Below are 14,976 nucleotides of genomic sequence, written 5' to 3' on the forward strand. Positions count from 1 at the left end.
TGATAATAGTGATAACGTTTCACAGACTTGGGCCTCAATCGGTTGAACCGCTTCTTCATTTGATCTTTGTTCTTTGTTTGAAACGTACCGTAATGCTTTTAATGTGGCAAAGCTCCAACTCCTCGCTACTTAACGAACCGAACATTCCAAAAATGTGAAAAACCTTTGAGCGTACATTGAGGAAAGACGTACTGTAAAACTTCCATAGTAGTAAACTCTCGAACCATGATTCTCTGCAGATTAACTTCATTCCTCCCCTCAGATTGTTGCTCTCGTTCCAGCTCAAATGGCGGACAATCAATTTAACGTAGCACCACTTTCAGCCAAAAGCACTTTTCTTGGTTGAAAAAGTTCAGGTTTCAAAGGAAGCCGCTTCATTGTTGAAAGACACAGCTGGTGAAAGCTTTTAGGAGAATATATAGTCCCAAAACAAAGTAATTCAGAGCACTAATAAAATAAAAAAGCTCACTGATGACTGGGTCAATTTGATTGGGTTTAAATTTTTGCTGATACTAGCCAGTGGACTGTTGTCCGCAGTTGCAGGCCAGTACCAGTCCGTACGACACTGTAATCAGCTAGAGACCATGGCAGGAAAGCCTTCTACATAGGTTGCCTGTGGGTCCTGCCCAATCTACACATCGTTTATAATAGCTCCAATTGCTTAGCCATGGTAGTGTGGGACGGGGAGTAAAAATGGTACCATGAATAAATATAAATCAAATAGGAATGATGCGTGGGGAGAGAGAAAAAGCAACACTAATGGCCATCATACATATCATTCAAAAATAGACTTTCGACTGGGGCAGGGGAACGAACACACACACACACACACACACACACTTACCTCTGGCTGGATGGCAATGAACACCGGGGCATCCATGAGTGTAATCTGGCCCTGAGGAACACAAGACACAACAGCTGTGAGAGCCACGGCACTCAGGTCAGATCAAACAGGCTCCTAACTGGACTGGAAGTTTCCAGAGACATCATGAAGCAATTCATATGGCAAAGGTCAACAACAGCAAAACCATCACATTATGCTGCACAGGTCAACGGAAGGTAAAAATATCCTTTTTCCTACAATATATTTGGTTGTTCATGTTGTCTGTAAAGCGTGCAATGGTTTATGCAGTTGGAAAAGTTAATTTTGTCTGCCGGAGACGTAATGGGAAGCAAACATTGCCACATACTTGGGTTCAGTACAGTATGTGGCAGGGGCCCTTCCTGCTCAGGAAGGGCCCCAGCCACAGTCCTAACCTCACTTACAGGGGATTTGTTAAACAAAGCGCTGTGAGGAGATCAGTGGCATTTTATATTTCCAGTTTACATTTGTATTTTTTTTAACCCGTTCTGAGTAAGGCTATTTCATCTCAGACGTCTGTGTAAAAGAAGCTGGCCTTCCTCAGCCAAAACAAAAACCAAGGACAAAGGGCGCCTCCTGGTGGCCAGTTACACTGAGCACAGTAAACCAAAAATAAAGAAATGTAACATTTAATGAGGCAAAAAACAGTCGAATATTAAACTTTCAGACTTGATTTTTAAGCAACAAGTTAAAAAAAAAAGAAAAAAGTTGAGTTAAAGTTTGATAAAGTAAATCAAAGAAACTGTGCTGCCAAGAATCATCAATTAATATTACTGATCCAAACTGTGACCGAGTTTCACCAGAATCCTTCCATCTCTGGTGGGTTTAACGTCCAGGGAGCAAGTGGGCGGAGCCGATAGAGCTTTTTGGTTTTCTACGTTATGGTTTTGGCTTTCTACATTATGGGTTTAGCCGTTTGGCTTTATGTTGTCTTTACATGCCAAGACCTCCCACAGCACACTTTCTACTCATCCATAAATTACACTCACCAGTAATTATACAGATAACATGTTATATTATTAGATTATTTGTACTACATGCGTTGCGTTAGCCACATAATCACGTGTGGACTATTTTTGCAATGATCACAGAATGGTAACAAATATAATATAATCTCACTTGTACACCACGTTGATTGATTCCTAAGCAACGCCTTCGCCTTTATTCATAACCCATGCCACTCAGTTATCGATTATAACAAACAATCTGAAAAATATCCTACATTAAAAACTCTATTACGGATTAGTTTTTTGTGTGCAAATTCAGGTATTAAGTCCAGTTTAACTGTACATCTTTTTAAGTAAACTCAAAGAGTTTCAAAAATTCTCCTTCTGACTCCACTCCTTTCTAGGCATGGGAAACATACGACACAGCGTCGCTCCCGTCAGTGGTGCACTTACTGCATATTCCTCTGGTGTGACCTTTAGAACATCAAACACGACTGCGTCAAAGCTCTTCTTCAGCTCTGAACCCTTATCACTGAGAGACTCTGAGCTGATGCTCCTCTGGAAAACGAAGAAGAATTAGAAACACACGCACACCGAAAAAAGTAAAACACAAGGCAAAGACAGCATATGATTTAGCACCAGGGGCAACACTTTGGATGTGGAAAAGGTGGGAGGGACACACACCTCAGAGATGGTGGCAGCTGCTGTGCTAACCACCGATTGGCCATTGGGGACATCCATCATTCCCACACCATCCAGCTTTAGCGCAGGAGACCGCTCTTCATCCTCTGTGGCAGCAAAGCCCACCTGGCCCTCTGGAAGGAGGAACACGCGTACACAACATTTAATATCAAGGCTTTATAGCATGGAACTCCTCTTCACACAGCGGTTGTGTGCAGCACCAACTCATGGTAAAGAGGGGATGAAGACGTGGAGATCTGGAGGGGAAGAGATCTCCAAGTGGTGGTGAAGGTTAATTAGACATACATTTCAGATTTACACACCTCGTAATCCCTCACTTTCAATCCATGATTCGGCCCTCATTAAGATCTTGTTTAAGAAGGTCAAGCCACCGGTTCTGTGAGTTTTATTCAGCAACGACAGAATCAATAATGTGCTCCTGCCGCTACTTTAGGGTACCGTAGATTGACATTAATAAAAAGTAAAGAAATGCTGATGTAAAGCTAAACTCTATCTTTGTATCTTTAGCATTAGGTCTGTGAATAGATACAAATAGGCACATTGCGGAACCTGCAAAAACACACACACACACTAGTGCTCAAAAAATAATTGTTTGAATAATCGTGATTTCAATATTGACCAAAATAATCGTGATTATGATTTTTTCCATAATCAAGCAGCCCACACACACACACACACACACACACACTCACTTTAAGTTCCAAAAATTGTCAATGTTGTTTAAGCCATACCTGACCTAGCAGTAACGAATATTGTGCCATATTGCAATGGCACAATAACAGCATGACACATAAATCATGCAGTGAGCGGTGCTTCCATTGACCACACAGCCACCTCTGTTTGGATTAAATGAACCCGACAGCTGTCTGCTGAGGAGGCAGAAATGTTAATTACATTTGGAGAAACCCACAACAGTCAAGGCCAAAGCTGCCCTTTACTGCATTTGAGGGTCAGGCACACGTGCAATTAAAATATGGATAGAATGTGATATTTACAGCAGATACAAGGACAAGGGAAATGGTTTTCAAAAATATTTTCAATTCCTAAATTAGTTTCCATTTTAGGAGAATTCAGGGGAATGTCTCCTCTAGTTTTCCCTATCTCAGGCAGCCAAAATGCAGCCCCAAGGGATGTACTTCAGGTTCAAAGCCACTGCCAGTGCCTTAGGGAACTGCCTTATGATGTGGGATGAAAACATAACCCCGGGAAGACCCACATGAACCCAGATATCATACATACGCTATCATTGACACCAAGTCCCTACCTTTAATATTCTGTTGTTTTTCTATGTTGGCTTTGGTTTGTGCGGGCAATGCGTAATTGCGGTATACAATGAACAATATTCTGAGGAGCTTTGATGATGAAATACGAAAATGCGAAACTACTATGACATAATGACTACAAGACTCTTCGCACTCTACAAAACCAAAATATAGCACCAATGCTTCACAACATCTTTCCGAAAATCGTACATTTTTAATGCCAATACTTGCTCAGAGAGGACAGTAGTATGCACTTACAAGCTGCCTAACTGCAGACTTCTGTATCCTTGAACACCTGCCAGCTGTCATGCTTGGCATAGGCGAAGACTAAGAAATTAAACAATTACCGGTAAGCAATTAAACATTACACAAGCAGGTGCAGGACTCCCGACTGCAGCCAAATGGTCGCATTTTGCGACCAAAATGCGAGTGTGCGACTGAATTTTACATCCGGTTGCACATGTGCGACCAGCAAATGTACCCTTTTCTTATTTTTATTTTTACACGTTAAACGGGGAAGGAGCGCGTCAACGAATCTGGAATCTGTGGCAGGCCAATGAGTGTGAGATGGATAGGGAATGGCCACTGTTCGGGGCTAATGTGTTGAGGGGGAGGGTCCTAGAGATTAAATATCGAGTGTGCAATATACGATATTAAATATCGTCTCTGTGACCAAACTATTGACTCGTTCTTCGGATCTGCGGCTAGTGTGCCAGTGCCAGAGTCCTGCACGGGTCTTATATTGCAAACTCGCACCCACAATACTTAAAACCGCATCCGACCCGTGTTCCGAGTCTCCGACAGTAGTGCGAATTACATTCCGCACCAAACCCGACCCGCTATAAATTGATATCGACGCCAGACCCGCACCCGAAGGAAAATTAGACACATTATATGGAACGCCAGGTTCGGGTACCCACGGGTACCCCAACCCGGTCAGGACATATGTGCCATAAAGGGCTTTTCACACAGGAGGCGTTTGTCGCGCCTGCTGCATTCTCAATGGAGAGGCTAGCGGGCAGAGAGGCGAAGCGTCCTGTCAAGCGGGCGCACTCCCGTGATACTGTCGCTTCCATGCTCGTTGAACGCATGCGCGCACACTTGGAAACAGTTGGTATAGATGAGAATCAAAAACAAATGCAACAGAATTGGAAACCGCACCTAAAATATGTATTAGTAATACAGTGAGAAAAGGAGAAAATCCCATTGGCATGTTGATTTACGGTGTGCCCCTAAAATTGTTGGCCCTAAAATTTTCAGTTAGGGGCCAAAGTGCTCCTATAGTGAAAAAAGTTACCTAGTCTGGATCCCTGAGGTGTTGCAGAATGTTTAAAGAAAATGGGAGGGAAAAGCACACATTCAGATGCTATATGTGCCGTTTCAATCCGAACTTCTAGCTCTTGTTCAATTTGTTACACATAATAATTGCTTCTCATCATTAGTATTTCACAAAGTTCTGTGTTTGTGCTCGAGAATGCTGGACCAAGACACCAACTTGTCAGTGACACAAAATGTTCTGCAAGGATTTACAAACAATGGGCTCAATCTATCACAGAGTAACGCATGTATAATCTGTGAGCATCTGAATACTGGGGTTTGTTCGAGGTTTGAAGGGTAGCAGCAGTCCAACATTTCAATTATAAAGCAGGCGCTGCAGAAGTGACGCATTTCACACAAAAAAATGACATTTGGTTCAACGCGCCTATGTTCTGTGCATGGCCAGAACCAAGTGGGCCATTTAAAAATATAGTCCTCGACTAGCAGATTTCAGCCTAGAAAGCGGTGCATTTCTCAAAAATGAATAGCCTAGCTCGTACAAACTCACTCAACGAGCTGGGACAGCTGAGGCGGTGCTTACTGGTTGTGTGTCAGATCAGGCGCATGGTGCTGTAGCGTTTGGCTGGCCTCCCCACCTCCGTGCGGCCTCTTTAATCGTGGCCTCCTCTTCCGCTTCGGTCTTGCTGTCTGTTTGAGAGATAGAGGGAGGGGAAAAAAGAGGAAGAGGATTCATGATGATTCATCTGAGCACAAGGAAAGCCCACACACACACACACACACACACACACACACACACACACACACACACACACACACACACACACACACACACACACACACACACACACACACACACACACACACACACACACACACACACACACACACACACGTATTTCTCAAGATCACCGTACGATCTGGACCAATTCTTGGAAAACGAAAAAAATTGCAGAAAAGGAATGGCGGTTGCTAGAGAGAATAAAGCATGTGACCATGGCCTCGGCAGCAGCTTCAGATCCTAGCTGTGCCGTATGGTGCCCATGCAGGCCTATTGTCACTCCTGATGAGAGGTGCCTCCTAGATCATGTTTGGGTGAGCCTGGTCGGCGATGAGCTCAGTGGAATAAAAAACGCGACAAGGCCGCTTAAACTGAAATAAAAAAACGGGGGAGGATTCACATTCACGTGTTGAGCTATTCTTAAACCCATAGCTTGGGTATGCAGTTGACCATGTGGTAGCTAGCCTACATAGTTGCTCACCCAATCCAAAAACTAGACGTTTATGTAATCATGATAAACCAATGATAAAAGATTGGATTACAAGAGTTCCTGAACGATATGGAGAAGTAGTTTGGTATGCTGAACACCCTGTAAAGAGGTTCACCCAAAATAATTGATTCAAGGGGAACTACAACTCAAAACAAACGTATGCGAGAACGAGAAGGTATGTTGGATAATCGAAATAAACAGCATGCCCTACAAAACAGAGAAAGTGGATATGGAATGGGTGAAAGTTGCTACTTTATTTCCCCAGCACTCATTAGATGCATATTAGACCTTGACCACTAGGTGTCTCACTTGGTTTGGGAATAAAAGTGAGCGCCAGGACCTAGGGTAGAGCGGACTGCCAGAAGATGAAAAATATGTAGAAAGAAAATAAAATCCCAGTGAACATCAAAAAGAAATTCATGTTAAAATGTCCTCTCTAAAACACATATACACAACCTAAACCACAACAATCGACTGCAAAGGACATGATTCGAAAAGCTTAAATGTGGCTACAGCTGACTGCAAATGACAGGGCCGGACCGTCCGGGGAGAAGGCTAAGTTTATCATTTGGAGTTCTCATGTCTGGTGTGTCCTGCAGCAAGCAGCTTTGAGCTGCTTACCTGCACGAAAAAGGTAAGCACCTTTATCTTTTTTTGCCTGTCTGCTGGCCGTCTGAGTGGCTAATCCTGGCTGGCATCAGCATTCGTCTCTGTGCTTTGACTTCTTTGACTGGACCTTTAACAAGCTCTCGCTAGAGCAAAATAAAACCAACATTGCCTGAAGCTTAAGAGAGAGCCGATCTGTAGCTAACACTTAATGTGCTATTCCTGATCACAGAATTACGTTCAGCATGTCAGCCATTTCTGGAGGGGTTTCCGGGTTAAAAGGGCTATGTTAGGTGACATAGCTCACCACACGCACAAACACGCAAACTTTTCAAATGTTTCGACACACACACTTTTCAGCAGACCCTGTTCACAAGAGGGGCTGCACGAAATCCCGAGAGCACTTGCAGGGTGATGTTGGGTGTTGGGGCCTGCCTGGGAACACCAGGAATGCTGAAACGGGCTATGGCCTCTAAGACCCGACCTTGCTGCTTGATAAAACAAAATAACCAACGGTTGAATGGATGAATAGATGAATGGTGGGAGACTGGGAGACCACTCACAGGTGAGACCTTCATGCCGGGGCTTGTCGCTGGTGGAAGTGCCTTCAGGCTGCATATGACTCAGTCATTATATGGCTCAGTTCTGTCAAATTATCCCCCTGCGAAGCCAGTTCCACACATCAGCCCGACTCCCTCCCTCCCTCCCTGAGCCTCCCTTTGACATTGACATGCTGCAGCTGAAAGACAAAAGAGAGCGACTGCAGAACCAGCCTCGGCCGCTAGTGCTGAGCCTACTGCTGGGGCCCTCGCCCTGCAAGCTCGTCATTGTTGTTGAGCACACAATAGGATTTAGATCATAGGGTTGGCTGGTCTACAAAGAGTGCATGACAAGTCTGATGCTCCTGCTTTAAATAGAGTAGGAATACAGCATCAGCGGCAGCCATACTCAAACAATCCTCCCAAACCCGCCACGTGGGGTTGAAAAAATTTAATAAAAAAACCACACAAGCACTCATACCCTCGGCCAAAACAGACCTTAAACCCGTTTGCTTTTCATGTGTACAGATCATTATCCAGACGTTCGTGCTCAAGTCCCAGCGAGAGGCCGAAAAAGCATCATGTGAGCGAACATAAACAGAACGAGGGTTTTATGTCTGTTTAGCTTGGCAGGTGTGTCCTGGGTCTCCTTTTGCTACGCTGAACAGAGTTTCCAAGTACTTCCATCTCTGTGATAGACGTCTGCGCAGGGAAAGGTCAACACACTGCGACTGTGTGCTTAGGGGTGGAGGGTTCAGTGTTCTACTGGCATCGCGGGCCTGTCTTGGACGCTTTTACTGGATAGAAAACGCTCACTGAGTACACCCCACTTCTCTCCCTCTTCTCCCACCACACGACTCCTTCCCCTCCCACTCCAGGCAAGACCAGCCACCACTAGACATGGTGGTCATCATGTCCCATGATGCATTCTGTCTAAAACGGTTTCAGAGTAAAGCCAGAGATAGGCTTTAGGGAGTCGTTGTCCCCAGCCACTAAGCGAGCACTGCCGTGTAATCTGTTCTCTTATTTTCCTTAAACAGGGGAGGAATGACCGAGACCAGTGGTTTAGGTATGGCTAATAAGAGACTTCAAGACTTGATGGTTATCCTGTCTCCATCCCCAAAAATAGTGCATGTGCGCGCCGCGCCGCCGCCATGTGCATGGCCCACGCACGCTCATGCATGCAGATGGCCTGACGGCGGGCCGTAATGCCTCATGCATTTGTAAACTCGTGCCGCAGATGCGCCAGCACCGGGAAGCTAAAGTGGGTCAGTGTGTTGAGCAGAGCAGTGAGGGAAGTGACATTTACAGAGATCAACTAACCTCCCCCCCACCCAACCCTCAACCCAACCACTTCTGGACACACAAGCGAACCATGCCATGAACACACTCACACCAGCATAAAAAGGTTGAAATGAGGCACGCTTAGAACGTAGCACCAGGCTGGACCTGGGCCTGACATGTTTCAAAATGAGTATTACGGACATGACTACATTCAAGAGGTTTCAGTCATGATTGTCCGGGATTTGATTTTTAATAGCAGTATAAATCAACATATTATTTGTGGTTTGTAATGCACAACTACGCACACGCGCAGTGTTGTTTTAAACTGTTTTCCAAAATAAATTAAGAGGAGTCACTGAAGGCTTTTTCCTTTTAACGTGGGGCTAGGCAGGGACATGTTTAACTTCACGCCCGACCACACAGACATTTAGACGGGCCATGGTGAGGTTTGACAATGGCAAATTCAATAAGACAAATATACTTCTTAGATGCAACCCATTTCGTCTGGCTGAAGATAGATATTCATGCCAAGAAGCGTGGGCTAACTGCGTCCATGATTCAGGCTCTCCTTTGGATCCTTAAGATTCCAGAATAAGCCCACTTCACACATGCAATTGACATCGGTGGATTGTGGAGGCGAGATAGGGGGTTTGGCACCCTAATTAAGTGGTACAGGACCCTTCCATCTACGGCAGTGTGGTCAACAGCCTGCTGTTGAAACTCGTTATGATTAAAGCACGCTATTGTTAAACATGTTCCACATAATAATGAAAAGGCTATTTATTCACCCCCCCCCCCCCCCCCCCCCCCCCCCCCCCCACACACACACACACACACACACACACACACACACACACACACACACACACACACACACACACTTGGGCTAAATAAAAGGAGCATGGGTATGTGTTCTTCTACAGTACCATTTTAATATGATCAGTGATAGACTTGATTTCTATACGCCCCTGTGTAATCGGGAACATCGCCAAAGAGATATCCTCTCTCAATGGGAATATTGTTCTAGATTATGGAAAACATTATGCAACAGTGCTTAAATACCTGGTAGTACAGCCATGGGAAACACCACCAGTTACCAGTGACCGCAGTGTTAAAACACATTTTACAACTGTGGTAAAACACCTAGTACAACAGTGGTTTGGCGGTCATTCAATTTTAAACTGGCAGCTTAAGATGTTAAGTGGGCTTCAACTAAAGAGGGTTTTCAGGATCATTGTTCCCCATCTCTCTTTCTCCCCCCCCCCCCCCCCCCATACTGGCCTCCAGGGCTACAGCCAGGCCACCAGGGAGAACAGCACATTGAGCTTGATCTAAGGTGGGCCAGGCTAATAACAAACACTCCATGATAGCCTGCACGTACCCACGGTCACACAGCATGTGTCTGCAGGTCTGTCCCCGACAGCAGGCCAATACAAGCTGCTGTCACTCAGCAGACACACGTACGTGTGTGTACGTGTGTGCACGTGTGTGTACGTGTGTGTGTGTGTGTGTGTGTGTCTGTCTTAACATGGCTGAGCCAACAGCCTCTTCACAGTTCCCTCGATCACTTAACATGCCGCTGATGTTCCAACTGTCGCAGAAAGGCACAGGGGCCGGAGCAAGCCAGTTCCACACCACCAGTATGCAATTATTAAGACTTGTGACAGGAAGTAGGGGTATAGGAATAGAGGTGGGTATAAATACACACCTGCAACTCGGGGATTACAGCAGCAGCCTAAAATAACTTAAAAAGTAAATACCAAAGATGCCGATACGTCCAATATGACCCCTGCAGCACCCAGAGGTTAGGCCTTTTCGGAATCCAGAGGGCTTCTATGGAAGTCTCAAGCCGCAGGTCTGTGTCTCTGTCATTTAGTGACCAGTCATTTTATTTAATATAGATAAAAATGAACAGCAGAAGTAGGAGGAATTCCATCCTGAGCTTGCCACATGTGCGCTTTCCAGTGAGGCAACCAATTCAAATGTGGACCCTGATCAAAACAGAATCATCATTACGGTCATGGCTCTTTGATATTTAATACCTACCCATCAAATGGGGCAATGGGACTGGGTCTTTTTAACAGACGACACATGTCTCCCATAAATACCTCCTCTCCAAGGGGAGGATATTCATTGTAATGAAGAACCAATGACAAATAAACTAATAGTTATTCAACCGGCTGTATTCTCCCGCCTGATGCATTGATCCATTGGTTCATTAATATTAACACCCATATGTCAATGTGGTTATGCAGAATGAGCCAAGGGGTGCTTTGAATCTTTGAAAGCATCTGACAGGGCCAGCTCTGTGGATGTTTGACTGTAGAATCATCAGTGACTGACCAATAATGTATTACTACCGGGCAATCACTTATCAATTTCTGTCTGGGGACTGGATGCAACAAAGATTAATTGCAGATAGGGATGCAAATTATCGAGTAATTCATTAATCGATAGTCGTTTCATCTTATCGATCGATGATCGTTTAATTGATAAGCGGCAATTCTTCTGAGAAGCTGAATTTCCTTCTGAATGTGACACATTTAGGTGGTAATTCAACAAAGTTGTTTAGTTGTTGTACTTTAAAATACATTTACATTTAGGGCATTTAGCAGACGCTTTTATCCAAAGCGACACTACGCTGAACATTTCTAAACGTCATTTGCGTCAGTAAAAGCGCCGGGTATTTGTGTGACGCAGACAGATGCGCCCACATCAAGTAAACAAACCGGGCACTCACGACGAAAGCTGGAGGTTGTATTGATGTTGAATGTTACATTTCCTTGTTTAATTAATTTTGAATGTTAAATATTCTATGTTAAATCCCAAATAAATTGTTGACATTTCTAAACGAAAGCCGGAGACTCCATCATTAAATGTATTCGTTTTCGCGGTTATTCTGCTTCTTCTTCTCCCCTGGAAAAATACAACCGCATTGCATTGTGGTATACGGGAGTAACATGTAGGGAACATCGTATGTACCCTATTTTAAGTCCACTATATAGTGCCCTATATAGTGGACCACTGAGAATTCGAACACCCTAGAAAATGGCGTGCACCCTATTTAGTGTACTACATCCATGATAGGGAACGATTTCGAACACAGCTAGTAGTGTCCCGCTTTTCGTTTGTCTTGTTCTGCTTCGCTTGTGATCCCGCTTGTGTTCCCGCGTGTGCGTCAAGTACGTCTGGCGTCAAGCGCGCCCTCACGTGGACGGTTGGGGAATTACGAGTTAAAAATGCGATTAATTGCAAGTAATTTATTTTAATCGAGTAATCTCTTATCGACAATAAATCGATAATCGATTAATTGTTTCCATCCCTAATTGCAGCAATTCCTATTCACTGTGAATTACAGTAATTTAACAGTCATTCACACCGTCTACTGTTTGAACTACTGACCTTATTGTTGCAAACGCCATGCAGATACTTAAACCATATCTGAATGCCATAATCAGAACAGCTAAACCCAGACAGAGGTGCCTTCTGAAACCTCCGCCAAACATGCAAGTACAGAAAACCAATTCTACATCCACGTTGACGTTTGCAAAGTTGCAGACAAAGAAGACGACATTAGTTGGCCAAAACAAATTGAGTCTACATAAACACTTTATGCAAATGACCACTGGATCCCACCAAAACATTATTTTGACCTTGATGGCAGTTTATTGTAACACGTGTGCACTTATTCAATCCCTCTCCTTATCTCCCTGTATCCCACACAACTCCCTGGGTGATAATGAGCACTCAGGCCATGCCTTCGGTTTAAGCACACGCTTGCACGTCCTCTCCAGTCCCTCAGTTTCATAACGGACAAAGCCCCACCATCCCTGGAATACCCTGCTGCACATGTTCCCGCAGAATACCACAACACAGTCCAGAACAAGAAACACAGCTTGGAGGGAACGCAGACACACATCTCTTAACAGTCCAACTGTTTTAAAGCAGGCGGTTGGCTCAAAGTCCTCTGTACCAGAAATGAGTCTGCCAAGCTGTTGAGTAGCGGCATGGTTGCAGGGAGGCAGTCTGTCACGTGTAGCAGTCAGTCACGTGTAGCAGTCAGTCACGTGTAGCAGTCAGTCAGTCTGTCACGTGTAGCAGTCAGTCAGTCTGTAACGTGTAGCTGTCTGTCAGGTGTAACCGTCTGTCTGTCAGGTGTAGCTGTCTGTCTGTCAGGTGTAGCTGTCTGTCTGTCAGGTGTAGCTGTCAGGTGTAGCTGTGTAGCTGTCTGGTGTAGCTGTGTAGCTGTCTGGTGTAGCTGTCTGGTGTAGCCGTCTGTCTGGTGTAGCCGTCTGTCTGGTGTAGCCGGCTGTCTGGTGTAGCCGGCTGTCTGGTGTAGCCGGCTGTCTGGTGTAGCCGGCTGTCTGGTGTAGCCGGCTGTCTGGTGTAGCCGTCTGTGTCTGGTGTAGCCGTCTGTGTCTGGTGTAGCCGTCTGTGTCTGGTGTAGCTGTCTGGTGCCGCTGTCTGGTGTAGCTGTCTGTCTGTCTGGTGTAGCTGTCTGGTGTAGCTAGCCGTCTGTCTGTCTGTCTGTCTGAGTCTTTCTCTCTCTTGATTTGTGTGGAATAACAAGTGTGGAACTGTGAGCCAGTGACAGAAACTGTCAAGAAGGAAAAAAAAGACAAGGAAGGGAGGGAGTGAGGGAGGGGGAGAGGAGAGGAAGCAGCATGCTAACAGTCAGGGTCATTGCCTCACACATCCGCTTAACAGGAAAAGGACCGGAAAACAATAGTGGTCAGGAGTGGAGTGGGAGCGATGACGTTAAGAGGAAACCGATAGGATCTCTATCTCTTCCTCTACGAGTCCCTGAGGCTGCTGGGTTGCAGTCAGAACTCAACACTTCAAACTCATATATATAGTCACCATGCGTGACCTGCGAGTGGATGGCGCAGTCCAAAAACAACGCAAACGCAGAGCCAGCTCATACAGAGATTTGTTCCCGTGTCGGGTGACTCTGGAATGTTGACGCTCCACAACGGACCGCGAGTCCAAAGCAGAGATGTGATTGGAGAAATTCAGAGGATGTTATGCTCCTGTTGTTGTTTACTCATAATATAATTTGAGAACAGGTTGTGTGGTTGTCTGCCCGTACAAACACCTTACCTACCGACCCCCTACGCATGGCGGCACAGAAAGTGTAAGGAGGAGCACACTAATTATATTGATTTGAATTAACTACTACAACGACAACAACAACAACAACGACGAGAACCTTTCCTTCCGGAAGTATATAACAACCACCAACTGCAGTCTTTCATGCTTTGAGTTTCTCATCCACTAGTGCCCCTCTAGTGCCCCCCCCCCCCCCCCCCACCCCACCCCCACCGTTTGACGATGATCATCAGCGGTTATAAAATGCCATGGCCGCATGTAGACGGACTGTGCGCCTCGCACCAGGCGCATCAAGGCCGCTACAAGAGTCTTTGGTGATGAGAGTCAATACCACTCCCTAGAGAAAGAGGGGCCGCCCCTGGTCTGTACCGTGTCCAACGGCCTTCACACATACTCAGGAGGTTTAGTTTGCCTTCATCGATGTGTATTTGCTACACAGATATATTTTAGGTCTTTAATGGTATTGTGTGCCGTGTCGAAAACTATGCAAGGGCGTCATTATTGCTATGCCAGTGAGTGAGCGGTTACAGTGCGTTGCCTTAACGAGACACAAGAAATATGACAACTCATCCAGAAGAGGCATGGTGCCCTGGTACTGGGTTTCCTCCAGAAGGGGTTCAACACAGCCAGAAAAATACAGACGGACACACACACACACACACTTCCTAAGCCGATGATAATACAAACAATGTTTCTTACCCCGTTCACATGTAATCACTCGGTCACGGTGCCGCATCTGACCAGCAGTAAAACACTTGCGAGTCCCTTTTTACCTTTGCACTATTCTTCCCCTGTACGTTTTATCACATGCCTGGGGTCACTGCAGATTAGTTTCATATTGAACAAAACAAGCTCACCCAACTCCCGTCTCGCACACTCGGGGACAGATATTGGCGAGCACGAGGTCAGGGATCACCAGAGTGATCTCAGTGCTGTGATAAGATTACATTTCCTTGGGAGGCATGACCTGCATGCGCAAATACCCAAACAGGTACGTTTACTGCATACTGTTCACAGAAACAAATGCGTAATGCCTCAAATATGTCTTCAATTCAATGTTAACCCTTCAATGCAATAAATATTATTTTAGTCCTTATTTACTTTTGCCAAATGACAGCC

At 45.3% G+C, this 14,976-nt stretch overlaps 1 protein-coding gene across 3 annotated transcripts in view; it reads right to left on the bottom strand.

The window, feature by feature from the left end:
* The window catches only part of ralgps2 (Ral GEF with PH domain and SH3 binding motif 2), a 72,631-nt gene that overhangs the window by 48,653 nt on the left and 9,002 nt on the right, over positions 1-14,976 (bottom strand). For 2 of the 3 annotated variants that reach the window (XM_030372703.1, XM_030372701.1), the window contains exons 2-5: positions 5,632-5,738; positions 2,494-2,624; positions 2,263-2,367; positions 845-895 (exon numbers count right to left, since the gene is read on the bottom strand). In XM_030372703.1, the coding sequence (XP_030228563.1) occupies positions 845-895; positions 2,263-2,367; positions 2,494-2,553 (216 nt within the window). In that variant the 5' untranslated portion in view covers positions 2,554-2,624; positions 5,632-5,738. Of the gene's footprint in view, positions 1-844; positions 896-2,262; positions 2,368-2,493; positions 2,625-5,598; positions 5,739-14,976 lie in introns of all 3 variants that reach the window. The other variant, XM_030372702.1, reaches the window with a different exon arrangement.

The sequence above is a fragment of the Gadus morhua genome, chromosome 12 (assembly GCF_902167405.1).
Source record: "Gadus morhua chromosome 12, gadMor3.0, whole genome shotgun sequence".
NCBI lineage: Eukaryota > Metazoa > Chordata > Actinopteri > Gadiformes > Gadidae > Gadus > Gadus morhua.